Source organism: Thunnus maccoyii, chromosome 4 (assembly GCF_910596095.1).
Source record: "Thunnus maccoyii chromosome 4, fThuMac1.1, whole genome shotgun sequence".
In the NCBI taxonomy this organism is placed as follows: Eukaryota; Metazoa; Chordata; class Actinopteri; order Scombriformes; family Scombridae; genus Thunnus; species Thunnus maccoyii.
Window position 1 is genome coordinate 21158252 of NC_056536.1, and position 27541 is coordinate 21185792.

At 40.2% G+C, this 27541-nt stretch overlaps 3 protein-coding genes across 10 annotated transcripts; 1 reads left to right on the plus strand and 2 right to left on the minus strand.

The window, feature by feature from the left end:
• Nucleotides 1-2139: 2139 nt before the first annotated feature.
• On the minus strand, nucleotides 2140-16647 carry LOC121895292 (DDB1- and CUL4-associated factor 1-like). Its single transcript, XM_042408294.1, has 25 exons — nucleotides 16423-16647; nucleotides 15567-15687; nucleotides 15372-15448; nucleotides 15196-15269; nucleotides 14977-15090; nucleotides 13407-13544; nucleotides 12606-13202; nucleotides 12227-12328; nucleotides 11963-12121; nucleotides 11311-11490; nucleotides 10919-11128; nucleotides 10569-10738; nucleotides 10333-10457; nucleotides 9687-9922; nucleotides 7741-8816; nucleotides 7420-7618; nucleotides 7218-7300; nucleotides 6609-6693; nucleotides 6256-6489; nucleotides 5465-5558; nucleotides 4930-5034; nucleotides 4583-4656; nucleotides 4300-4395; nucleotides 3935-4208; nucleotides 2140-2405 (listed from the first exon to the last, which is right to left on the minus strand). The coding sequence occupies exons 2-25, from the start codon at nucleotides 15677-15679 to the stop codon at nucleotides 2350-2352; spliced, it is 4671 nt and encodes a 1556-aa protein (XP_042264228.1). The 5' UTR covers nucleotides 15680-15687; nucleotides 16423-16647; the 3' UTR covers nucleotides 2140-2349.
• A 111-nt stretch (nucleotides 16648-16758) lies between these two features.
• On the minus strand, nucleotides 16759-22442 carry ssuh2rs1 (ssu-2 homolog, related sequence 1). 8 transcript variants are annotated; one of them, XM_042408296.1, is made up of 14 exons: nucleotides 22422-22440; nucleotides 21155-21239; nucleotides 20993-21057; nucleotides 20344-20448; nucleotides 20114-20189; nucleotides 19805-19934; nucleotides 19544-19604; nucleotides 18973-19094; nucleotides 18804-18866; nucleotides 18638-18720; nucleotides 18433-18525; nucleotides 18146-18251; nucleotides 17505-17612; nucleotides 16759-17365 (listed from the first exon to the last, which is right to left on the minus strand). In XM_042408296.1, exons 2-14 carry the CDS (start codon nucleotides 21175-21177, stop codon nucleotides 17225-17227), a joined length of 1176 nt encoding a protein of 391 aa, XP_042264230.1. In that variant the 5' UTR covers nucleotides 21178-21239; nucleotides 22422-22440; the 3' UTR covers nucleotides 16759-17224. The 8 variants fall into 8 exon arrangements, with proteins under 8 accessions (XP_042264230.1, XP_042264232.1, XP_042264231.1 ...); XM_042408298.1 differs by lacking the exon at nucleotides 22422-22440 and adding an exon at nucleotides 21302-21575 and having other exon boundaries at nucleotides 21155-21165; XM_042408297.1 differs by lacking the exon at nucleotides 22422-22440 and adding an exon at nucleotides 21302-21575 and having other exon boundaries at nucleotides 21155-21171.
• rpl32 (ribosomal protein L32) lies at nucleotides 21685-26793 on the plus strand. Its single transcript, XM_042408304.1, has 4 exons — nucleotides 21685-21769; nucleotides 22448-22548; nucleotides 22663-22844; nucleotides 26627-26793. Exons 2-4 carry the CDS (start codon nucleotides 22453-22455, stop codon nucleotides 26754-26756), a joined length of 408 nt encoding a protein of 135 aa, XP_042264238.1. The 5' UTR covers nucleotides 21685-21769; nucleotides 22448-22452; the 3' UTR covers nucleotides 26757-26793.
• The last annotated feature ends 748 nt before the right edge of the window (nucleotides 26794-27541 follow it).

The following is a 27541-nucleotide window of genomic DNA, read 5'->3' on the forward strand; positions in this document are numbered from 1 at the left end:
GAGGAGGTAATAAGAACCACGTCCTACCGACTCATCCATCACCTGCCTTCACACTCACATTCTTATTTCTTTACACTCTTGAGGAACATACATTTCATGCTCTCTGTGCTCCATATACAAATAATCACTGTCTGTACACATGGACACACACGTGCCTGTGCAGGCAGACACACACACACACACACACACACACACACACACAATTTAGAAGATTTATTTGATCCGTCTTAATGTGGTTCTGGTGACTATTTTAATGTGTTCTATTATTAACTGTGGGGGAGGCCACAGGAAAATTTAACGGCAAATCCCTGCATGTACAACTCGAAAATCAAGAGTAATGAATAATGTCACTTTATGGAAAGTGGAAGGGATAAAACAGTCATAGAGATGTGATTATTCACATGCTACAAATGTATAGCGTAACTAATATATGACTAATATATATTTAAACTATGCTAGGGCTCATTCTTAATACAAATGCACGTTTTCCCACAGAGGTCATCTCTTAGCTCCATTTCCTGCATATTTTTTCTCACTTGAAAGCAGCCTGGAAATCAGTAATCTCACTGCACACGGGTGATAATTTATCAAAACCAGGTTTACTGATGATCAGATAAGAATCTTGCCTTACTATTGTGGCACACTGTTGATAGAATTAACATAATGCAAAGGTAAGTTTCCTTGAACATTAACATAAAAGGTTCCCTTCAAGACCTTCTTTCTTGAATGCGCCAATAACAATCATGTTTCGTGTTTATTAGACCTTAACGTTGGCACTGGTTTCCCTTATTACTTATTACTTACTTTCCCCCTTAATGTGTGACCTCTTAAATGCCACAGATGTTAAGACACCAATGCTATAAAACCTTATTAAAACTACCGGCTTCAAGCATCATTCACACTTGATTAAAGAAGGACACAAAACTAAATTTGAAGTTTTATTTATAGGAAAAATACCTTTAGATACATACAAGCTGTACATAAAATGTCTCAAGAAACTGAATGCAATAGTCTCCTTACGGAAAAGAAAACTAGTAAAGTGAATAGATACAAGGCAAAAAAAATGAGAGAAATCATGAAATGTTTGCACTGCTTTCAAAAAAGTGTGCAAAAGCTAGGCATCAGTTTTCACAATGTCGAGAGTTTGACCCCACCTGGAAACACAAAATTTTAAATGAAAATATTTGAGTTGCTTTTGTTTGTTATTTAACCGTTATTTCATATTTCCAACGTTTCTAAATTCTCGTTCCAGGATTTAGCCAGATTATTTGTATTCCAAGGGTTGAAGTTTACTGTATTGACAGAACACCACATCAGTCACTGTTATAAATCCTCAGTATTGTAACATTAAGTAAACTTGAAATTTTCACGGTACGATTGGAGCTGTGCCGTTTTCAGCAGCACGAAAGCCCTGCCGTCTTTTCAAGAAACATCCACTGAACCCAAATCCTTACATGGCTCATTAATAGGATGCGAGAGAACACAATGGTAGAGGCCAGTAAAAGCCTCATTATGTCATGTGCTAACACTGAGCAGGTGCGTCAATAGTTTTGTTACAGTGTCCACACTAGTTAAGGTTTCTTCCGCGATTCAAGAGCACCAAACTGATTTAATTTCTTCTATTTACATAATGAAATCAGGAGACGATGTTCACGAATGGCACTGCTGTGTGGCATTTTGGTCATCAGTTTATGTTAAAGTAAAACCTGACGGTGGGTTTGACGTTTGATGAACCATCGGCAACATGTTTGTGCATTACATTAGCTGCCTAATTCAATACTTTTTTCTTTCTTTTTTTTTTTTTTTGGTGATTATTCCAGGCGTTCTGGCGAAGTCCAAGCTTGAGAATGCATTGTATCCTTTTTGCAACACAAATGCAGACCCACAGCTCTGCAATGTAAGCCTTTTCCCCTACAAAGTCTAATCTGTGACCAAAAAGAGGCTTACAAAATGAGTGAGTCGATATCAAATGGAGAGGCTCGTTTAAAGAGTCGTCAATATGATAAAATATAAAACTTTTCTTCACTACATCTGCACACTGGCCATCTCACTCATCATCAAGCCCACTCATGTTTTATAAAACTATATCATATACAATCATTTTAGCCCACCGTTGTTTTCTTTTGTTTTGGGGGGGGGGGGGGGGGGGGATCTCCGTTGGTCCTGTCACTTACAGTCCCACAGTGTGCAGACACCTACTGTTTCAAACTGGCAGTGCTCCAAGTTATCTCCCACCTTATCTGCTGATATCATCCTCTCCTCTTGCCTCCTGTTCTGCAGCTCAAATATCTATGAGGCAGAAGTCTTGACATGTTGTCCGGTTGCTCCGTCCCAGACGCCCGTCGCTCCTCACTCATTCAGGGATAAGATGATGTCATCCTCAAGGTCAGAGTTGTCGGAGCTGTCTGTTGTTTGACAGACAGAAACAGATTTAGAAATGTGTTGATACAGACTTGATGCTACATATGTCAGTGGCTGAGGAGTAAAACTGCCCAAATGGCAAAAACAAAGCAGGTTCGGCACAATGTGAAAGAGCTCTATATTCCTTTTTTTCTGTCTTAAATTGGTGCTCTCTCTGTCATTCTTTCAAAGCCTGGAACACGCAGAGACAGCGTTTTTTAAATTCCACTGACAGAGACAACATTGACCAGACAAGTGTGAAAATCTAGAAACTGGAACAAACATCAGCATAGTTGCATCATTTACCTGAGACTGCAGATCAGGACCAGTGTTCGTTTTGTCAATAAAATATTCAATGACAAAAACAAGACTAAAACTAAATAAAAAGTAACTTTTGAAAAACTATGATGAAATGTGTTGAATGAGATGAAAAATTTTTGGTCAAAAAGCTAAACGATAACGTGAAAGACGGACAAATGGACAAAAGTCTTATTCAACGACCTGCGTGCATCTGTGGAATCACACACTGTAGCTCTGATTACTAAAATAGTATCTTCCACCACCTAAAAACATCTCTTCAGAAGCTGATTTAGCCGTTTGACTTGTTGCACAAATGTTAAAAAGCATCTTGCATTCAATAATGTTACATCTGTGCCAGTAATGTAGTCTGATGTTAGCACTTCTTGGAAGAAACTGATTTATGGACTAAATTAATCTACAATCTACTGAGAATTAGACAAGAAGCAGCAACAAAACAACAAAACAGCCAGACAAACTATGAAAATGTGCAGGCAGCACACTGACATTTCAGTACTTCGGTGATCAACCATCTGAATCTTCCTTTAGATGTTCGCTAAAGAAATATCACTAAGTTAGTCGACGTTTTAGCTTCTCCTCTCGAGCTTAACCCAGACATTGAACAGTATTAAAAGTAATAGCGGAGAGTGAAACAGCTCCAGGAAGACCTCAGAAAATGAAAGATAACTATCAAATATTTGAATAAACATAATAATAATCAACTTTACACAGCTCATGTATGACATTATTTCCTGCTAGTATAAAAAGATGTATGTTGATTTCTTGTGTACTAACAGCAAAAAACAATATACTATAAAGAAGAATATAGATATAGAATATATATACTGTACATAATTATATCTATGTAGTAAGGAATTAGAACAAAGCAAGTCAGTTGTAATTCTACTTGAGTGTCTGTGAACAAGTAAACCGTGCCTTTTCCACTGACCTCGCAACAGACAAGAACAACACTTGTAACCATGGTAACTGTACACAATGAAAAGTGGCTCTAGCCTCTAAGTGCTTAGAAGACATAAAAGTTAAAAATGCATGAAGAAAATTGGACTTAAGTTTCACGGACAAAAACTCACTAACATGTCTAGTTTTTAGAAGGCAAATATTTAATTATGTGTTAGACCCTTCAAGGACTTGTATCAATATAACTTGGAAAAACATTTTAAGACTTTATAAGAACCTTTAGACCCCCTTCACATAGTTCACTAGAAGCACTACTCACCGTTGTCTCCATCCAGATCAACATCATCATTATCAGAGTCGTCCTCATCATTATCGTCCTCGTCCTCGTCGTCTCCGACGTCAACGTCTTCTTCGAGCAGACGAGCCACCTCTTCATCAGAGGGAGAGAATTCATCGTTCCCGTCATCCTCCTCTTCATCGTCCTCATCCTCGCCACCGTTCTCATTCTCTAGCTCGGCGATGAGGGGATCTGTGTCGACATCATCATCAGAGTCATCGTCATCGTCGTCGTCTTCCTCCTGATCGTCATCCTCCTGGTACAACAATGACAGAAAAAAGTCAGGCCAAGTCGATTTTGTTTATTTGGAGACTGTTATATCCGAATAAAAAGAACTAAGTTAGAACCTGATCCTCCTCGTCCTCCTCCTCTTCCTCTGCAAGTCTCTGCCGACCAACTTCATACAGCCTGCAGACAGTGTCAGTGTTGACAGAGTCTTGGTTCTTAGGAATAGATTGAGGAAGAAAAGGAAATCCATTCATATATTTTATATTATATATACACACAGTATATATATATATATATATATATATATATATATATATATATATATAAATATATAATAAAGATAAATGAATCATCACAACCATTGACAAAAACAATTGAATTTTAAAGATTAAAAGAAGTTACCTCGATCACAGCTAGGTAACAGTCTTTTGTATCCGTGCAAAGGTCAAATATATTCCTCTTGACGTCAATAGTGGCTGAGTGGAGAGCAAAGAACACGTGTCAGTAATAAATCTCTACAAATATTACAATACCCGACATGAATAAATAAATAAATAAAACATTTTATCTATTCATCAAGATACTCAAAGTTGCTTTATATGCCTGTTTAATTACAGTAATTAAACATGATTACTACTACAGTGTATAATATATACATGATGAATGCACTAAAGTGGGACAAACAATAACTCTCCACACTAAATCCTTAATTATCATGACAACATGGAGGAAACTTCAGGAAGTCTTACCAATTGGTTTGTAGTCAGTGGCATTGAAGGTCCTGAACGATGAACCAAACGGACTTTTCATCTGCATCTCCATCATGTCGTCTTCATCGTCAGCCTGCAACATTGCTGTAAAAACAAGGAGCCACAGAATGAGAGGCAGAAATTAAAAACTGTGCACAGCGAGCTGGTTAGGGACGGTTCTGGCTCAGAAGCAGCTCAAGGGTTTGTTGTATGGGCAGAGCCATTACAGTGCACCCATGGCTCTTCCTGTGAGGTGGTGTGAACCAGCTGGTTCTCTCTGTTGCCAGTCCAACACTGAGCCTTCTGCCCATATGGCTCTTACTGACTCTGTGGCATCGAGCACACACACACACATACTCACCTCTGCGGGCTCCGTTCACACCTCTCTCCAAATACACACATGCTCACTTTGCTTGATAATTACAAGCCTTCCGCTAAAACACCTTTCACACACTTGCACTGACTGTGGAGTGAGCTGTAGGCTTGATGACCGACTGCTCTACGTTTCCCATCATGCAGAGGATTCTGTATTTACCTCCATAGATGACAGTGCCGTTGTTGTTGAAGACTATTCTGCACTGGTCCAGTGCAGGAACTGTGTGGAGCAGGTGGAAGGTCCGCAGATCCCACTGAAACTCAGACTAAGGACCATTACATTCTTTTTCATTTGGATTGACTAAGTCTGCTGTGAATTTAATTACACAGCAATTAAAACTATCCCCAGGGTAGTAAAATCAATTTTTAGTGCAATAAATATTTAATGTTTCGCAGAGAAATAAAAGCTCAATAGTCATCCCATCCTCTGAGCAACTACAAATTCAATCACTGATACAACTGTTTCTTGTCCTGTCAGATTTATGAAGCATTCTGCTAAGTCCAATGTTAAACATGCACTCTTTGAACCACAATAATGCAATCAATATTAGCTGTTAATTTTAGTTAAAAAGACGTGAATGAAGGTTACTCAAATGCAGCAAAGTTTTTTTCCTCATGGTGATTTTCTTTCCATAAAAAATGAACTTATCGAACAATCATCTCAGCAACCTTTAAGAGTATATTTGGAAGACTAAAACAAACATTTCCTATCTCTTTCATATGCATATTTGGAACCACCTATATTATGAAAATTGATGCACTCATTGTACTTTCTCACACCTTGGAAAAGGCCTTAAATTGCATTTTTTTGAGAGATTAGGACATTTGTGTTTTACTTTACTCCCCAATCGAGACAAAAAAAACTTCACTCTTTGCTTGAAAGCTCCAAAAACTGTCCAGCTACATCCTAAAATACTATTAACAACCCAAGTGTTCAAGACTCAAGGATACAATCTCCGTGTTGATGATGACCTCCAGGCTGTTGGGGTGGAACACACCACTGATGTTCATGTTGAACTTGTCAAACTTGTGGATGGCCTGAGCCGTGCGCACGTCCCACAGCACGCCGTCGTTCAGAACCAGGTCGTCTGTGGGGTTGAAGGTGGCGCAGTTCCTCTTGTAGTTGTTGGCCAGGTCTGGGTTGTTCAGAGTCAGAGTCACCTGACCCGTTTGGATGTCATAAATCTGGCGAAGACAAGCGCTAAATGTGAGCGTTCACCTGTTTCCCCTCAAATGATGGGTCATGTTTTTCTTATTAAAAATTTCGTACTGTCATATTTTTTAAAAAATGCTGATATACGTACACGTGCTATATTTTCCTTAGTTCCAATGACACGATCTTGTGACAGCTTACTGAACTCCACATAATGGTCTCCCAGGAAGGAGTGCCTGAAGACAAGAACAACATTTGGACATTTAATCGAAAACATGGAGCCATTGTGAGTATAAAAGCTGAGCAGTTTAAACCTTATAATTGCTTAAAGACATTGTAGAACAACTCTGAATCAATCGACAGAGTCCCAGTATTGCCTTGGTTAAACTGTGCGGATGAATGAAGCCAAGTGCTTGTGTTCCATGAACTGAAGACTGCAACCCTCAGGCTGTTAGCGTGCATAATTAAACAGCATGTCATCCCCTTTCGGCAGCTCCCTCGTACGACAGCATAAAGCTGCTGTAACACTGGGCAGAGGAGACCACATACATGGGGACAGTGGGATCACAGACAGGCACAAGTCCCTAATTGAGCTGTTGATCAATAGTCTTTGGTCAGAGAGCAGTCGAGTGGCTTCTGGCAATTTTGCACTTCAAGTGTTTTAATATTTAGGTTTTTTATTTACAAGCATGCATTTTGTATTAGCAACCATGTAGCTGGTAAAAATACAAGTTAATTCTTTTGTTGAAACACCACTTACTTCATAATGAACACTGATTTCATGCCCCACAGTGCAGACAGAGGGTAACTCCAGGAGGCTGACGTTAAAAGCAGCGAGCCATCCTAAAAAAACAAAAATAGGATGGTTTAATGTCTTACATGTTAGAGGACTGGTAAGATTACATTCAGCAACAACAGCTAGACATGAAACGGTTGATATACTGGTAGCTTTCTCTACTGACCCGTGAGGGCTCCAGGTGAGTGATGGCTGAACTGTGACAGCTGTAGCTGGCTTCCTCCTGGCCTGTAAACACATTGTAGAGTTTGAGCTGCCCTGTGCACGTCCCGAGCATCAGGAACCGCTCACGAGCTGAGAAGGCACAACACATGAATCCGCTCTCATCCTCATCAGCCTCCCTGAACACGGAGATGGGACGGAACCTGAAAAATGGAAAATACAGAGTGTAGAGAAATGATGACGGAGGATGGTTAAGTAATCTCATTTTTCAATGATTCGGGAATAAAACATTAATTTAACACCACAGAAAGTTTTGGATACTAACCGGCTGAAGATGAGATGTCTGTCAAAGCACCCTCCATCTACTCCTCCGTATTTAGGATATATAACTCTTCGTGTGTGTCTGGATGTAAAGTTGGTGGGTGCTTGGCGTCTCTGTTTGGGCTCTGGGCATTGATGGGGGGTGAAGAGAGAGAAAGGCGGGCAGGTTGCGACAGGGTTTTTACAGCGTGCATGCTGTTCCCTCAGGTACTCTGTGATGATGCTGTCTAATGCAGGGGGGGAGGGGAGGTGCCTGTCAAACTGCTTCTTCATTGCTGGACTCTGGCTGAAGGCGCCATGGTCAGACTTCTGCCTCAGTACCCGGGGTTTCTTGCAGCTCACCGTACCACACCCTGTTTGCCGTTCCCGAGAGAAAATGATTCGGCCGATCAGTGGGGAGCCATTGCTACAGTGGGGCACAGATGTTGAGGGGAAAGCAGTCGAAGAAGACCCGGTGGGTTGTGATGTGGAAGGGCGTGTTGGTGGATGGCTGGATCCTGGGGTGGATGAATGAGAGGGATGGTTGCCGTGTCTTGACCCGACACCGTTGGCCAGCCGTGGGGTGCGGGGTAGAGTGGCAACAGGGGAGGCAGTGGGAGGAGGAGCGACAGGAGGGAAAGCAGAAGTTGAATGTGAAGAATGAGACAGACATGCCATCGGGAGTTCTGCCTCCTTGGTGAGCGTGTTGGCCGTGTCATGGAGGCCTTTTGCCACAAGGTGGTTCCTAATAAGCAACAACAGCTCTTTCTCAGGGAAGGTGATCCTGGACTGAGCGACCACGCTGGCCCTCTGCAGCCATGCCAGAGACACATCCGTACCGATCAGCAAGGGCTTCCCAGAAATCCTTTCTATCAGCTCAGCCGCAAACTTACAGAACTTGACATGTTCGCTGCGTTTGTCCTGGAGCACAGGCTCCTTCATGAGTTGCTGGATGTGTCCGCTGCTAAACAAAGGCAGCTTGCTGATGATCTGCCTGACAGAGCTGGAGCGAGACAGACCCACCAGAGCCTTACAGGCCAGAGCTCGGATCTGATCTGCATCTGTAATGGGCATTTTCACCGTCAGCAGGGACAGCAGCACCTACAGGACAGATTGAGAATTCAAATTAAAAACAGTGACAGAACCAAGGCCATGTTTGAAAAGCATTAGAAAGGCTCCCAACTGAGTGAATTTACCCAGTAGTGACTAAATAGCAGCTATCATAAGAGGTGGACAAATTCTCTACATGCTAAGGAAAGTGCTTCCTTTGCCATCTCTTTTATCCTGGAAAACACAGGATTGTTGTTTAAAAGAGCATGGGAGAAACCACTATGCTGCAATTCTTTACTCAGGCAGCACAAATTTACAATACAACGTGTTTATGCAAAACATATTTATCGAACCAACAAAACATTTAATTACATCTTGTAGTGTTTGTTTCATGTTTACACCAAGTTTTCTTGGAGTCTCTTAGCATGATGGTTGTCTTTTCCTGACTCTCAATTTTACAGCCTGAAGTTAAAGACATCCGTCTCTTATGCAATGGGTAAGTTGATGTCAATTGATCCCACAACATTTTTCACTCACTGCCTGGAAATTAGCATGTCATAATTGGACCCCAAATCTCCTGATGTGCAGCTCAGCACCTCGTATGGCATCTCTTTCACATTCCGTTCATGAATGTGTGTCTTTGTGGGTGAATGTGAGGCTTTAAAAAGTGCTTTTCACTGTTCTCTGGACAAAGGGATCTATATAGATCCAGTCCATTTATCATTGGTCCCTCACCAGTTGACCACTGCAGCACTTAAACGCACCTGTCATGATGCACTGGTACAACTTCAGACTCTGTGTCTTACAGAGTGACCCAATACTTTGCGGTCACCTTTTGTCAACATTGTAAAAAAATGCCAAGTACAGCCTCAAAAAAATAAAAATCACAAGGCTTTAGTGGCTGGCATAATTTAACTCTACCTTGATGCCATTGTTGGACTGCACCACATTCCACATCTTAGTGAGCACATTCTCGCTGGCTTTGGTCTGCTGGGGAAGGCGACGACGGGGAGTGCCTGCAATGAACTTGCCAATGCTGGACATGCGTTTGTCTGGAGCGCAGACGCAGTTGATGACGACCTGCAGAGCCGACTTCTGAATCTCGGCATCGTTCACAAACACCTCTCCCTCTGCCACCGCCAGGACTATACTCATTCCTGAGAGGAAAATCCAACAGTTAAATAAAAAAAGCTTGCAGAAAAATAATACTTGGAGACGTACCATCTCTCAGCAGAGCTGGACACAGGTTTTATGAAATAAACAAAAATGAAAACACAAAGCTACTGCATGTTATGAGGCTAATAATAATTTGAATTTTATTGCACTTCATTTCCAAAAAGCAGTCAACTGCTCAGCTTGATGCTCACAACGTGAAATCTTCTAGGACACTGCACCTATTTAGGGACTATTGGCTGTATTTTGTAGTTTTTTTATGTGCTCTGTGTTGTGTTTCATATAAAATACACAACACTTCAGTGTACACATATTACATTCAATTTCTGACTAAAAGTAATGTTTTGATAGATGGATCTTAGCTGAAATAGCATCACACTCTGATAACACCTACCAACACTGGAAACAGTAGACCCTCCCTCATCAAGCACAGCAACAGCCTCAGACAACAACAGCTGGGTCTTTGGAACAACTGTGAGGATACTCAGGATGTCGAGGGCATACCGCACTGTGTCACTCCTGCATAATAAGAAACGTAATCACATTGCTCAACATCTGGGGGTCAAAACTGTTAAAACATGTAAAACAGAAATGGTTTTAGTTAATTACGAGCATTACTGTGGTCCATACCTGCCATAGTAGGTCCTCCATTCACAGGCAATGGAAATGAGCTGCAGGAGGAGCTGGACACAAGACAGTTTGTGGAAGACCTCTGCTGGTTCCCAGTACAGTCGGAGTGGGCCGTACTCTATCAGAAACTCCATCATTTCCACCACCTGCTCACGGCTGTAGCTGACAGCCTGGGGCACGAGACAAGAATGCAAATGATCACTACTGAAACACAAACTCTCAAATGAATCTCAATTACAGCTAAAGCGTAAACAGCGACTTCAAATAATATCTGTATAATTCATTTTTAAACATTTAGATTAATAAATCCAGTCATGAAAATTCTCACTTAACCATTGTCCTCTGTATACCTTGTAGTAGGGCTGGGAATGAATGGGGGCACCCCCCTCTGTGCGCTGCAGAGATTGCTTCACCTGCTCCACCTTGATTGCCAGATGTGCCTCAAAGTACCTGCGCAGGGCCATGCAGGTGTGCTTGGCTGTCTGCCTGCTGGAGAAAATCTCATCATCACTCAGCAGCGCTCCCTGGTCCTCAGGGTTCAGGATCTCCAATGTGCTAATCTGGAAGCAGTCATATCATACATTAGTACGCAATCAGCATCTGTTATGATATGTTGTGATATTGCATTTGGCAGCTCAGTATTTCAGTTCTGTAAAATGTATTTTCTATGAATGATACGGATGGTTACGTTTACATGGTTACAGTGTGGATCACATCAGGCGAACTGCTGGTTTTGTCCTACCAGATTGACAAGGCGTCGGAGCCCGTCTTGTTTGTCGAAAAGCTCCAGGACGGCACGGAACGAAAAGGAGATGGAGAAGAACATGGTGGCGTGGCAGCAGCCGGATGCATGCGAGCACTCCAACAGCCACAGCGTGTAACCAACCACATCTGATAGGATGGAGTGGGGCAACATGCACACCTTTAGAGGAGAGGACACAACAATGAATACAAATGTAAGCTGCTACTAGAGCTAGAAAGCAGAAAAAACAATAATTGTGTGTCTGTTAGATTTTTGTTGTTGTTGTTGTTGTCTTAAACAGTACAGTATATGCACTGTATGTACTAACAAGAAATGTTTGACAACGATGATTTATAAATGTGGGTATGATGACATGAAGCAGTAGATGAATTCATTGTTCACTCATATGGAACAGACTTAAGTTCATAATTGTGTCACTTAAAATACTTAAGATAATCAAGGCATTGTATCACAATACAATATAATGACACATTTCCAAGCTCTAGCTCCTACAAACAGTTAATATGTTACCATTTTGTCTTTATCATAGTTACTGGTTGTTGCAAGAAAGTTGCAAGAAAATTCTGATGGGCAAATTGTGGCAATATTACTGATTCCACTATGTATTTGCATCTTGTGTGTCTTTCTGTACCCTTTCCATGGCGTCCTGGTTATAGGCAAGGTAGTAGAGGCACAGGGACACTCCAGTGGCGGCCATAGATGGCCTGGGGATTTCCAGCAACTTCTGAACTCCTCCATGAGCCACAAACTCTGCAGCAAACTTCTTGTGCAGCAGCAGAGAAGCTAGGTACTGTGAGAGAGAGAAAAGTAGAGAAATTATTCTAAAGGAGCTTGACCTTGCGTTTCGGTACAATGGAGGGGCTTGAATACGTCAATTGCATGAGAGAGATGTTACCTTGAGAGCCTCAAAGGTGAGCTGCACATCATTGGTCTGCTTTAGATCCATATAATGCATGAGCAGCTCACGAGCTCCCATCTGCATGAACACTGCCAGGAGCTGCAGGTAATAGGAGGAGGAATGGGCATAGAAAACACATAAATCATGACAATCTGATTTACTATGAAACCCTCTAAATTGGCTAGTTGCCACAACAGCTCATAGCATCAAAAGAGAATCATTTCTTTAATCATAATTAAGGAACGCTGACATCTGCTGGTAAGTCTGTGAAAAGACAAGAGAAACAAATACATCGCCTGGAGTAATAAACAAAGTAGCAGCTACACATGCTGCATATTTTATTATACACTCTGTAGGCTGATGGTAATGGACCAACCTCCTGATATTCCCCCAGAGGTGTGAGATACTGCAGGATGAGTCTCTGCTCGATCTCTGGGGTCAGGGGGTACAAGTGATAGTTGTTGCCAATCACCCAGGGGCTCATCTCAGACCAGCTGCTGTTGGAAAGCTCGCTGAAGTTCCTCTCTGGCTCTGGCAAAGAGAAGTTTAGTTTCTGTTTTGAGCACCTGCCACTCTCCCTCTCCGCCCTCCTTTTTAGGTAACTGCTCCCATCAGACATGCCCTGGTGTATCAGTGAACCTGGGGCAGACATGGGCTTCATCATGGTTTTAACAGCCGAGTTGGCGCGGCTGCTGGTCTTATGTGGGGAGTTGAGACGGAACGAGAGCTCGTTTTCAGGCTCGATGGTTGAAAAGGGAATTTCGCCATCCCCGTCTGGCCCCGTCCCCTCCCTTTCAGCCCCGTTTCTGTCTGGTGTGAAGGGCTTCTCTTCAAAGCCTCCGTCGACAGTCTCCTCATCCAAAGGTAACAGAGGTTCACTCAAAGTCTTCCTGGGGCTGGGGCGTTTGATTTCCCTTTTGTTCTCAGCATCCTTATCCTGAAGCTCACGCAGCCGATGCAACATCAAAGGCACCTGTCAAAGTAAAGCATGAAAAACAAGTTGATGGACAGTTGCTACTTCACACCACCTACCTACTGATGATGAGCAAATATCTCTGATGCTTTGTTGGATAACACAGTTTTATCACTCTATATAATACCTTGTCTATCACTATGTACTTTCACATGTTTCATTAATATAAAATTGACATTCAAAACAGCAGCATCCCCAACTGACCAAAACAGAGTTCTCCTCCCTGTAGTTGGCTGCTATGTCCTGGTTCTCCATGGCTCCCGCCAACAAGCCTGTGGCATAGATTCTGAGGGGCTGCTCGGCCTCCTGAGCCCACTTAAACAGCCTTTCAACAATGCCCTCCTGAGAAGAACAACGGAGAATGGAGGATGACGAAACACATATTGGAACACAAAGTTTATTTGTGTAAGAATTTCAACCAGTTCTTAATCTGAAAATCAAAAAATAAAAATGTTGAGTGCCTATTTTTCTGTGTAAATTGCACAAATGGTTCTGAATGAATGTATCTAGATTGTTCAGTATAGTCACTTTTCAAATGAACCTTCAAAAAGACTTTGTAACTTTTTAAAAAAGTCAAGTGACAGTTATCTATCTATGTCCGCAAGTCAATTTTCACAGGGTGGGGGTCAAAGTGCAACTAACCTGCAGGCTGAACTGGGACTCTAAAAATATTTCTTTGAAAACAGCGGATTGATGGGGTTGTTGGTCAGTTCCACTGACTCAGTGATAACTTGACTTTCTGCAGCTTTTCAAATCTTACCTCTAATGACCCTACTTCGTTTTGAACAAAGCATTTCAACTTCCTCTATCTTCTGCCCCATTTTCAAACAGCAGGGCGCCTGAGTGACAGTAAAATTCAAAACGAGAAGTCTCTTTTTATGCAACTTCCTCATTGTTGTGGTTGTGATGGCTGACTTTTTTTTATCAATGCCAGGATGCTAAACACCAGTATATAAAATCACCAGTAGAGGGCTCATAAATATGTGTTACTTAAAGGATAGGTAGGTTCACAATTTTTCAAGTCTGTCTTAGTACAATAGTCAGGTGCCCAAATAGACATTTAAACAGGTTTTTCTCGCTGTAATCATTCCTCCTGCTCATACTGACCATTAGAAGATCCCCTCCAAATGCACTTATTATTTAAGTGATGGTGGACAAAATCCAGACCTTATTTTAACCAAATATGTATTTAAAAGTTTATCTGAAGATAATATGAGGCTTCAGCAGTCTAAGAGTTATCTCTTTGTGTCTGAGCAGACAGTGTTTTCCTGTTCAGCTGCAGTGGAATGACTGTAACAAAAAGAGGGAATTTGGCACTAAAAAGACTAACTTTAACTTTGAAAGCCATTGAATTGATTTGACTCATTTGGAGGGCTGAAGCTTCACAGTAGCTTCAGATAAACTTTTAAATACATTTTTGCAGGGAAGGAGGGCTGTTGATTTTTGTCCCCATCACTTACATTGAAAGTGCATTATTAAGATATCCCTTAATGGCAAGTACGAACAGGGGGAATGATTACAGCAAGAAAACACATGTGTAAATGCTCATTTGGGTACCTGACTATTGTTTTAGAACACACTAGAATAATGTTGAACCTATCCTTTAATATACCAGTAAACTCTGAACCCTGCCATGTTCAAAAAGCATCAGGAAAACTACAAGAACATTACAGGTTGACATAAAAGCTGATATAAATGAAACACTGTGTTTGAATAAGAGAACAGAGAAACAACTAAATTCTGTTGTTTTATAATGAAGTCAGGAATAATGTACCTTTTCCTGAAAGACCACAGCTGTCTCCAGCCCAGGCATGATGTTCTGAAGCAGGCGACAAGCTGCTGCATTGAGGGAAAATTCTCTGCTGGTCATCACATAGCTATTCACAAGCTACAAAGGGAAGACAGAAAAAAAAAATCACGCTCCAGCTCAAATACTAAAAATGGCCTTTTATATTTTATGACAACAGTCTCCCTTCAGTCCATCCATTCTTACTGTGTTCATGAAGTCATCATTCTTGAACAGGATCTTGAGTAGGTGCCCTAACACACATTCTGGATCAGCTCTCCCTAGTGGCCAAGAGAGAAATGTCAAAAACACACACACACACACACAACACTTTTAAATCACCAGTAATCTTGCCATTAAGTGTTCTGTTTTCTTTTTCATACCGGGATGTCGATCATCAAAAGGGTCTGGGTCTGCTTTGTGGTACTCCTCTGTCTCCTTCTCAACAAGCTCTGAGATTCTGAAAGTTATAGCACATGAACATATTTTACCCCTCTTTCAGTCCCATTACTCTTAAATACAGTCTATGAAATTAACTCAACATTTTAAAAAAATTAACGAGAGGCATAACTACTTACTTGGTGATGATGTTAACCAGCTCCTGTGTGCTGCCTTCCTGTTCTCTCTCCCACTGTTCCAGTAGAGCAGTCAGCTCTGCCTTGGAGTCCACACTGGCAGATGCTGACGCCATAACGTTGCCTGTCAGGGTGGCAGGCACTTAATTAGTATCAATTTCATTATTCATGCATTCTTTACACTTACGTCTTCATTTATCTGCTACACTACAAAGGACAACGACAGAACGTGTTTTGCAGCATGTTGTGACTTCAAATAATAATAAAAAGTCAACAAAGACAGCACCGAGATACATCACAGGGAAGCATGACTTCAGTTCAACTGGTCGAGACAGTCAGAAAATATATTTCGCTTATGTCGAGAGAATAAAAATACGGACTCGCTCCATCGCCTCTCACACAGCTGCTGTCTGCAGGTGCAGCTGCCCTCCGGGGGCTGCAACTGTCAAACACACAACAACACGCACGACTGTTCCGTTCAAAGTTAGGGCACTGGTTAAATGTTTTACAAACTTTTCCGGTTTGGATAGAAAATGCAATCTTTACTCTAACACGTTCACTAATAGCTGATACTTGCTGTACTGTACTGTAGCAGACAGCTCTGCCTGTTGCGGTGTTTGATTAGCTACACTGTGGCTAAACAAGGAAGCTAAGCTATTTAGCTCGCTAGCGACACTCTCCAAGTAGCCATTAATAGTTTAATTTAAACCTGTGCTGTCCAGACATGCACAGCTTATCGTGTCAGATTCTAACCACACTTTAACCACCGGAGCCTGTCTCTACATGTAACCTAGCAGTAAGCTATTAGCTAGCAGCATCACAGGTAAACCTGGCTAGTTAGCTAGCATGCTAACTTTACCTCGTTGTTCCGCTCAGTTCTTCTTTGGTTTTGCCAAATCTGCCAAGACTTGTATCCACCGATATATGCTCAGACTTGACTGCTGCAAAGGTGACTAACTAGTTATCGATGGACATCTCACAACCAAACCCCTTGTTTTGTTGTAGCTTTGTGTTGACGGTTTATTATCATTATGGCGAACACGTTCCCCACGTCATCTCATGAGCGACTGTCCACTTTTAATGACGAAATGATTCAACAGCAAAACATTGCGAAATACAATTTATTCCAAAGCAAGTGTTACATTTTGTTTCCTGCAAAATCATACATTTTTAAACGATAATATTTACATTAACATAAAAACACGTGTGTCAAAATGATTTAAAAAACAGATTAGGTTCAAATACATATTACTAATATTAAAAAAACTGTTGCAAAAATACAATATTCTGTAACAAGTAGATGTAGTGATGATTAACAAGTTACAGCTGCTAAAGAAGAGCAACAATATTCAGGATTCAGGGAATATAATGTGATTATGGTTTATATTATGTCAGGCTATGCATACAAGAATAATAATGGCAATTAACAATAAAAATTACTTAATATGTTGCCATGAAGACTATTTTTTCAAGAAACTTTATCACTCATACTGACTTGCTGTGGGTTCATAGGTTAAATGCCTCGGTTTAACTCTGTTGAGCATCAAACTGTGACAATTCCCTTAGTAATTAACAACACTGACCTGTAGGTGAGTAAAACTGACTTATTTGGATATCCAATGGCTTGGATTAGGACAAACCTTCATACACAACCGCTGCAATTACATTACAGTACAGCAACAGGTAGCAGGATAGTCATCTGTATGAACTTTGAACTCATTCCCATAAACAAAATAAATGTGTGATTTCCCTTTCCATGAGTAGGTCACCTTGGTTACGGGGATCAGCTCTATGGTTTGACGCTGGAGACAAAGAAGAAAAATATAGGCATGTTAAAAAAACACAAAATTAGGCTTTTATCACATGTACAGTCCATTACATTGCCAAGATATTTTTTATTATATTGAACTATTTTACCATAAATAAAGTAGATGCTGTTACCTGTTGTAGAATGCGTGAAGTCTGGGAGTACTTGGCCTGGTGCTCACTGACAAGACGCTGTGCAGCTTGCACCACTGCAGGGTCTGGGAAGCCAATCAATGGGTATACCTGCACAGGGTGATCAAAAACATATTTATCAGTGCTGAATTGCTGTCACTGTTTAAATGACATTCATTTATTGATTGATGGATCAAGAATACTGTCTAGTCTATGTTAAAGCAGCAGCAGCTTCAGCCCTTTGTCACCATCACACAGGATGCATGTGGTTGCGCATGTAAAATGGAGGAAGAGAGAGATCTAAAGCATTATTAGACCCTGAAGGTTGCAGTTGTAAGTGTTGCATGGGCTGTGTTAACTGCTGTGTTGATTCAAATAGAAACGCATCTCTGTCATCAAAAATCATGGCTGAAAGGCACCCTGTGCAGACAGATTGTATGCCTGTTTGTGTAGGTATATAGAAAAGGTAAATGTTTGACAACTATCCCACTGATAAATCTTCATGCCTATCCCAGAGTTCAATGAGTGAGGCTACAATGTCCTCACTGAAATCAAAGAAATTTGTTTGTTACATGTTTTTAAAAAGCCTGATCCTCCCATATTATATATTGTGCACACTGAGAAAGTGATAAACAGTCTTTTACCATGCACTGAGAGTCTCTGAAAAGCTCCTTGCCAGACACCTTGCTCAGGTTATCCACCTGAAGTCCACTAGACTGTTCCACAACATAGTTATCAGAGTTGTTGGTCCTGAAAGAATGTACATAAAAAAAACATAAAATCCAGTTTACTTTTACAACTGTTATATTCTAATTAACAGTATAAAGTAACCACAAAAGTTGATGTACTTCAAATTGTAAAAGAAAGACTATTCATTACATTAGATTAGTTAGACATTCTTCAAAGATAAACAATGTTGAGGAAATAGCACCATTTCACAGTGAGTTTGATGTAGACCAGAAGCTGCTGTTTTCCATGACATGTGTCACATTGCTTTGATCCTTGTCCATGACAGTGGATGCAACTGTAATAGAAGAGTGTGGAATAAACTCTCAGTTACTTTTAGAGAAAGCGTTAACTCTAGTGTTTAGAAATGGCACTTACTGTCACTTTTAGATAGAATCGGTAACACTTACTTTTCCCTCCCCCTGCCATTGCAGTGGCTGCATCGATCATCTCCATGGCGGTAACCAGATCCATTGCACACCCAACAAACTTTCTGATAGGAACAAGAAAACAGAGCATATTATCAAGTGATCTCGCTAAAGCAAACTTTCAATGAGGCCTGTGGACATTACTTACATTACCAGCACCGGCACAGTCTTTGCAAGGTTTTCGCCCCATTCCCATACAACCATGGCAGTTCTGTAGATGAAATGTTTCTCATCAGATAAAATCTCTAAAAGCAATAACAGGATCTTTTTCTTCTATAAACATGTTTTATATATAATGTAGTGTTGTAATAATTTACCTTCATAGAAGAAGTGTAGGGAACCTTGATAACCTGCTTGTTATCCATAAAAAAATTGGCTGATTGAGCTGGAATATCCCAAGGCCCAGGAGGTGTTTGGGCATATGCATCCACTGGCTGGCCTGATCCAAATAAAACAACATATTAGATTGTTACTGAGCAGTCAACCTACATAGCTGACCGACAGCAGAAGTAGTGTTGTAACAATTAACTGATTAGTCTATTGACAGACAATTAATCATCAATTATTTTGGTCATTAATTAATCATTAAAATTACAACATTTTATGGTTCCATTATACCAAAAGTGAAAGTTTGCTGCTTTTCTCTGTCGTAAATAATTGTAAATTTAATATTTTTGTGTTTTGTACTGTTGATTTTAAAAAAAAAACACACACACAATTTGAAGATGTTAATTGGGGATCAGGAAAATTGGAATGGCTGTTTTTTTTTTTACAATTTTCTGACATTCAATGATTAATCAAAACAATAATTGGCAGGTTAATCTACAATTAAAAAAATATTTAGTTACAGATCCTAAGCAGAAGATGCACATAGTAACAGTAACATACCACTGTACGGCTCATGACTCCATTCTGTAGATCTTGATTCAGTAAAGGTTTCCAGGCGATACTAAAATAAAGCAGGAGTGGAGAAATCAAGCAAGATCAGTAGTTTTCTTGCCGTGTCTGGTTATATTAAATGTTCTAATGCCATTTACTTAGGTTATTCATGCATTGAACATCCAAAATGACCATACAACCCATTACTTGTATTGATTTTGAATCATCTCTTGCCAGTTTTATACACACACTAAGACTTTTTCCTCTTACCCTGTACGTATTGAATGCCTCCATGTTGGTGATTGTACCATCCTTTGCTGGCGCTGAACTGTAGCAGCACTTGCTGGAGGCAAACAGGACAAACGCGTCCCGGGCAGTTTCTTTAGTTATAGATGGAATACTGTAAGCAGTGAAGGAATGAGATACAGAAGGTCATACGGTCAAATGATTTAGAGGAAGTGATATTTATAAAAGCCCCTAAAGTACTGAGCTTGCATTAATTCTTAAAACACATCATGGACATATTTTCCAATATCCATAACAGTCATGTTGAAAGAAAGGAAATTGTTTGAGCCTTACTTCCAATGTGGTTGTTCAGACCCAGGTTGAGGCTGAGGAGCTGGGTAAGCAGGCATTGGAGGTGGCAGAAATCCACCTACAGCAGATATTTAAAGTTAAGATTAACTTATTGTGCTGTTTCATCCCTAGTGCTTTTTTTTTACATATATGTGACAGTATTGTGAGAGATGTCACTGAGGCTGTCAGTGGGACCAACAAAACGACCACGGACTCAACGATGCATACTGTACCTCCTCCTCCTGCCACTGTTCCTTCATAGCCAGGCATGCTGTCAAACATGCCAGCTGGAGGAGCGCTGGGGCCCTGGAACTCAGCTGCGGGTGGGGCGAACATAGCTAAAACAAACCAGAAAAACCAGTTCAGCCAAACGAAATGGATGCAGACTTTGACAAGGTTAAATCACGCGAAATTTTCATGCATTACACAAATGACTAGCCTTTAAAACACAATCTGTTAGAGACTCTACTATCATCACTTTATCATTTCAGAAAATCCAGCTGAAATCTCGGATTGTGGCATGTTTCAACATGACAACACCATAAGACAGTGTAGTAAATGTGTGATTTACTGTACCTTGCCCCTCCATGTTATTATCCATTCTGAGATGTTTTACACCTACACTAAAGACTGACAGGTCGGGTTTGATCCTTTAACAACCTCTATAAACTTCTGTAAAAGTCGCAGCACTCACAACACCTCAGAGCTGCCGTAGAGAAGCACACCTCACATTACCTGTGCGTCAAGATGACGTACTCTGATGTGTGTGCAGATGCCTCTACTACGGAAGTGGGCAACACTTGTAACACTTTTAATTCTGTGCATCCATGTAATAACGAAATTGGTCAAGATTCAGTGCTAAAACGTGTAGTTAAACATTACCAGGTCCCCCCGTTGCTGCTGGAACATAACCAGAATTGGCCGCTCCATAGGTTGTGCTCGGTTGACTGTAAGAGAAACGAAAGTTAAGGCCAAGATAGGAAAAGAAAAATGTGCTACAATTAGTTTGGAATCAAATACGCAGTAACGTTAAGCGACACTCACTTCATAATAGGCTGATACTCCATTTCAACGTGATGGACAACAGCAGAGAGGAAATAAAGCAGAAACGCCGCCGAAAGTCATGAGGCTTTCACCCACACAGCAGTTTATCACCAATCATGTGACAGAAAAAAAACGCGGATTATTTACCTTTTATCACACCCACCCACAGTTGGTGTCAATCAGTCACTTCCTATAAACTGTTCGGTTTGAGGACTTGCGAGTCACAAGTGTATAACGAGAATTAGACGCGCTAAGTGCAGCGAAGCGTCTCCAGGAAGTGCGCACAAATCCGTTATACATGGCAGATGTGAGGTGTGGGCTTTAAACATGTTTTTTGTTCCATCACTTGATTTATAGTAAGCGTCGCTTACAACATGTGTGACGTTAATACAATAGCAGAAAACAATTCATCATAATTAAATAAAGATAACACAAAAGACTATAAGTTGGATATACTCAAAATACTTTCTAAATTCAATCATGAAAAGTTTGAACAATGGGCGGCACCTCTAGGTTTCGATAAACTACAGTACCCATAAGCCTTTGCAACACCCTCGGAAGTCCTTTTCTTTCCTTCCGCCGTTGCCGAAGTCCCTTTTGGATTTACATCGGCGGGTGAGTCGACACAATCTATGTTAATCCACGCAATTTAGGACGTTATTTGATCATCCTGTCACGGATTATCAATAATAGTTGTTCAATTGATATGTGATCATTAAAATTGACCATTTAATCACCCCGTACCTTCTGTAAAGTGTCTTTGTGGAGCGAGGTGCTGTTGCTAAAGCTGCGCTCTCCCGGTGAAGCGGGGTTTGTAGTGTTCAGTAAAGGCCTGCTGTACAACGTGCTTTACAGATAAACGTGGTGAAATAAGATCAAACAGTCCTCAACATTTTACACGTCTGAACGATATATTTATGTATATGTTGAAGTGGAATGCTTGACTACATTGACTTCACTGCAGAAGCTAACGTTAGCTAGCCGACGTTGGTCGACACGTTTACGTTAAGGCTCATTCCGCTGAAAAGTAGAAGCACACCTGGTTCAGTCGCAGGCTCAGTGATGGTTTTGTCAATAAGAGTTAATGTCTATAATTGCGGCAGTGAGGTAACATAGTATCAGAAGCTTCAAGAGTTGTAATGTTGCTGCTCGCTCTTGTAGTTTGCTCACCTAGCAATAAATGCTAACGTTAACCATGTAGCACGTTGTATTGAGGTGCTGCAACACTAGAGCTGACATAATCATGCAAAGATGGTTGTAAACTTACTCTTTGTTCTGTGTTTCTGTCCTCAGTCACCATGGCAGCCCTCAGGCCCCTAACAAAGCCCAAGATTGTCAAAAAGAGAACCAAGAAGTTCATTCGCCACCAGTCTGACCGATATGTCAAGATTGCGGTAAGAGTCTGCATGAATACAGTCTGATTGGACCACCTGTATTTCTTCCAACATATGAGAGAGAGAACTGCACATGACAAATCAGTGAAACATCCTTTCTGTATCTCCTAACAGAAAAACTGGCGTAAGCCCAGAGGTATTGACAACAGGGTCCGCAGGCGGTTCAAGGGCCAGATGCTGATGCCCAACATCGGTTATGGTAGCAACAAGAAGACCAAGTACATGCTGCCAACTGGCTTCAAGAAGTTCCTGGTGCACAATGTCAAGGAGCTTGAGATCCTGATGATGTGTAACAAGTAAGTTGTGAATGCACATGCTTTAAAGTAGGAAGTTAATACAAAGAAATGTTAGCACTTAACCTCACAGACCATTATCGGTATCATGTGTACAGAGATTATGAGCTATATGCCACCTCATTACATTAGAGGTGAATGGAATTTTGCTTGTGGTTTTAAAAGAAGGGAAAGATGTGCGACAGCAGTGTTTTTCTGAGAAAAAGGTCCTGGTTATTAGGAAAAGATCCTTGGCTATATTGTAAATGAGGTTTCCACCTCAGTATATATCAGTCTAATTAAAGGTTGAATGAATAATCCAGACTACAGCTGCATATTACAGATAACATTTCAATCAACTATTCCTCTCACTTTCATTGCAATCTTATCAGCTATTTGGTCTAGTGATCAAACTGCACATTCTGTTAATACAGTAATGGGTTGGTCGGTGCCATCTTATATCTGTTCATTAAGAAAGTTTGTAAATCGGCTATAATTTTTGAAATGTGGTCATTTGTGGAACAACAGATGGAGCAGCAATTCTGAGCGACATTTTGTGTTCAAGTTGTGATTTAAATGCTTGCTTGTTGCAGATATTGCACCTATCAAGCATTTGAATAAAGCTTTAAAAGAAAATATGCATTTCACATTTTGTAAAACTTGAATGGATTGATTGACCGTTAAAATGATTAGAATTTGGATTACTGATCTTTGCTAACGGGGACATCGTCTCTGAAACTAAATCCATGACTAGACACTGTTTGGGCAAAGTGGACCCTAAACGACAGCAATATATGAACTAGTGTATGCTTGTAACAAAAGCCAGTGAGTGGGCAACAGAATAAACCTCCCGCAACATGTCAAAAACCCATTTTCATGCAGAGCCACCAACAGTGTTTATAACAGTGCAGCACTTGACATCTGTAAAGAGAACGGAAAATTCATAGTAGTATTTGCTTCATGTGGCAAATATTTGGGCTTTATAAAAGTAGTAACTTGCCTGATGAGGAAGCCCAGCGTAGTTTATCTTTTTCATAGTTGGCGTCACACCAACCTGATAATGACGATGCTAACTGGTCTCAGCAAGTTTTCATCTTACTATTAACCCACTGGGGTCTGAGCCATTTTTTTCCTGTTACTGGTGCCTCAACTCTCATAATATATAAATATTTGTATAAATTCAGTGTTGTAAATTACAAGCAAGTAATATCATGTTTTTCAGCACAACATAGGTTATTTGAATATGTATGCTGCAGTGATGTCACATGACAGAAGTTATAAGACCAAGAAGACAAAAGGAAAAAGTCAAATTTGAAATTTTCAACATTTTGTCCATTTTCCACAAAAACAAACTATGTTCAAATGATTACCATCTTCACATTTGTAGACCAAGGCCTCGGATGAAAAACAAACATAAAATAAATAAAATCTCTATTCATAAAGTCTGTATTACACAGAAAAACAGAATTATTTGTGATTGGATGAGGGAGTCAACATGGCTGTCAGCGACCAAAACAATAGTTTATACAGTCGATATTAGATAAGTACATAAAACCTAAAATTATTGCTTTTATAATTTTTTGAAAGCATCAAATAGTGGGTCCTTGATGTCTTATCAAGTCTCTGGATGGATTATAAGAACAAGTGATAGCTTGTTATAACGGAACAGTGCTCTATAGGGCAGTTTTTAAAGTCTCTACATACAGCTGTTACAGAGATATTCTAAAAATCGTTATTAGAGTACTTATGTGTCGTATACAACATCGTTAACCTCATGGGGTTAAAACAGTTCTTGGGGCATATTTTCATTCATGCAATGTTAGATTGGAGCTGTGAAAAGATTAAGATACTAGTCAAAATCTTCCTCATGTTCCCAAAAACTGTAGTGACACTGATGCAATTTGTTACACAAATCATTTAGGAATTTCCTGTCCAGGAATCTCCTTTTGATATTCTTCTTGCATTCTGTGAACTTAAAACCTGTGGAAGTGGCGTTAATCGTAGCGCTCACAGGTTTCAGAGACAGTTTGTGTTTTCATCTTGTCAGTTTATTTTAAACCAGAAAATCAAATATGAAGAACAGAGGAGCTGTTAGAGTAGCAGGCAGCAGCTACTGTGACTTAGTTTTTAAGCCATCCGTCAGTTAAACAATAAGCGAGCACAGCTGAAAGCTTTGCCCTGTTAATGTTGCTTTTGCATCTAATTTTTTTGCTCCTTTTCATAGATTGATCCCTGATTCCACTTTCTTAATCTCAGAAACAATTCACTCTGAATTTAGACCCACAAAATCAGACTCTCCAGTGTCCGGCTAGTTTCAGAGAGGGAGTTAAATGGATCTGCTTTTTTAAAAAAAAAAAAAAGTATTGATTGTAGCTAAATGCTAAAAGAACTTCAGCAGTTTAGGAGGACAGGGTGAAGGACAGAGTATTTGATTCAAAAGGTGTAAACTTTTCAGCCAGTGTGATGTTATTGGGTCCCTAACAAGCGCTCTACAACAGCTTATGCCTGCAACCTTGCCCATGCTTTGTACTGTCACACCACAGTGAGTGAGCACATTATGTACTGATTACACCTTAATATCTTACAATTTTGGAAATTGGCAAAAAGAGCATTAAAAGTGAAACAATCTCTTGAGACAACATTTATTGACTGTATTTCCAGGGAGATGTTTGACTTTTCCCGTCTATCTATTGAAAGCTGCATTTATCAGTCATTGAGCTGCCAGTTACTATTATTGCACTTAGATCCATGGAAATGGCAGTTTGCTTAATGAGGTTATATTTTATCACTTGGATGCAATATAGCATGCAAAATCTAATCAGGTCAAGATAAAGAAAAGCCAGATTTAAGCTAAAATTCTGCTCACTAAGCTTCTTTGTGGACTAGTTTCAGTCATTAATCCGTCAATGAATCTATTTGACCCCAGATTTGGTGACAGTGATTTTAGCTTGATGACTTTTTGTTTTTGTTTGTTTGTTTGTATTGCAAAGTGGTCATTTCTGAATCAATAGTTCAGAGAACAAGTTTCGTATTGATGGTAATCTGCCCTTTTTTTCAACTTTTGAATGAATCTTTTGAATAAGTGGGGAGGCTCAACAAATTCGGTCATTAAGTAACTATTATTTTAATTGGGCATTGTTTCTCTGGAAGCATAAAGCTAAAAATACTATGGATGAAACATTTTCCATCTCCAAAAGTTTTTCTGTCTGTAGTTTGTTACATTGTCCTCGGTATTTGTCATTGGTTGCATGGTTGGGTTAGGTTGGGTTCTCAGTCTTTTAGACTTCAGGTTGTATGTTTTTACTTTGTCTGTTTGTTACTATGTCATGTCCTCCTTCCACTGGAATGTTTTAAGAAATACTGAAAACTCAGTGTGGCTTAATCTAATGGAGAAAAATAGTGATTATTAACATGATTGTTCCTGTACTGTACATTTAAATATTAAAATATTCTTGTTTCTAACATTCAGGAGCGATTGTCTCAAATTAAAATTCCCTGCCACAGCTACTAGAAATTACTAAGTTTTTGCTACATGAAACCAAAGCTGCTGCAATGCTTGAGCTAATTTTACAAGGTGACTGTATACTTATTAAATTAGTCTAAGGAGCACAGTCATTTGGTTAATGACTTAAAATATCAGAAGTGTAGGTTTATTTTGGATTCTGATGTTCTTGTCCTGAATGTTAAATTGACATTGAGTTGTTTTTAACGTTGTTTTGATTGCAGCCCAATCTGTCACTCTGGCGACATTTCAGTTAAAGATGTCTTGTCATTAATCTAGCCCCTCTCTCTCTGTCTCTCTGTAGGACTCACTGTGCTGAAATTGCCCACAACGTCTCCTCCAAGAACAGGAAGCTGATCGTGGAGAGGGCAGCTCAGCTGGCCATCAAGATCACCAACCCCAACGCCAGGCTCAGGAGCGAGGAGAACGAATAAAGTGGTTATTCAAAATAAACAATTTAAAAAGGAAAAACCTGTCTAATGGATTATTTTTATGCACTAATTGTTTGTTTGTAGCGGTCCTACACAGGTCTGGAAAATTGTTTAATGTGTTGAAGATTTAAATTAAGTTTACAACAGACTTGAAATAATTTTACAGGAGAAAGGCCATTTCCAGTTTTAGATTTAGTTGGTGGTTTGTTAGATGAGTTAAATGTGAGGCACAAAAACTTGAAATTGTCCTCTGCTGTTGGGGAATTTAAGTGAAGATTAGTTGTCCCAGGGAACCAATTACATACAGATTTTTTTTTTAAAAGTCATGCTGTGACTTCACACATCAAATTTTCCCATATGCCTGATAATAAGTAGCAATGGCATTAAATCAAAACAAGTTAACCTCTGACTGTCATACAAACTGGTATGGTGACTGGTGGAGGGAGATTTAATTTTAAAAATCTGTCTGAACAGGTGTTGGAGTGACCAGGGAGTTAAAAATGGGTGGGTCATTTGGGGCACAATACTCAGCTATTTTTATATCGCTGGCATCAAAACAGCGAAGGAAGGCTCCCACACGAGTTGGCGTCTGCTCCGATGGCTACGGAGCTGGTTGTGTTCTCCCTCGGGTAAATGGGGCTATTCCTCACTTCCTTCCAGACGACTGGATACTGGAGCAGAATAATAGGAGCAAGATGCCTGAAGAAGAGTGATGACCCGCATCATAAATGGACGAGGCCGCATAACTTTGTATAAACACTGTTTTCCTCCCGAGATGTGAACCGGGG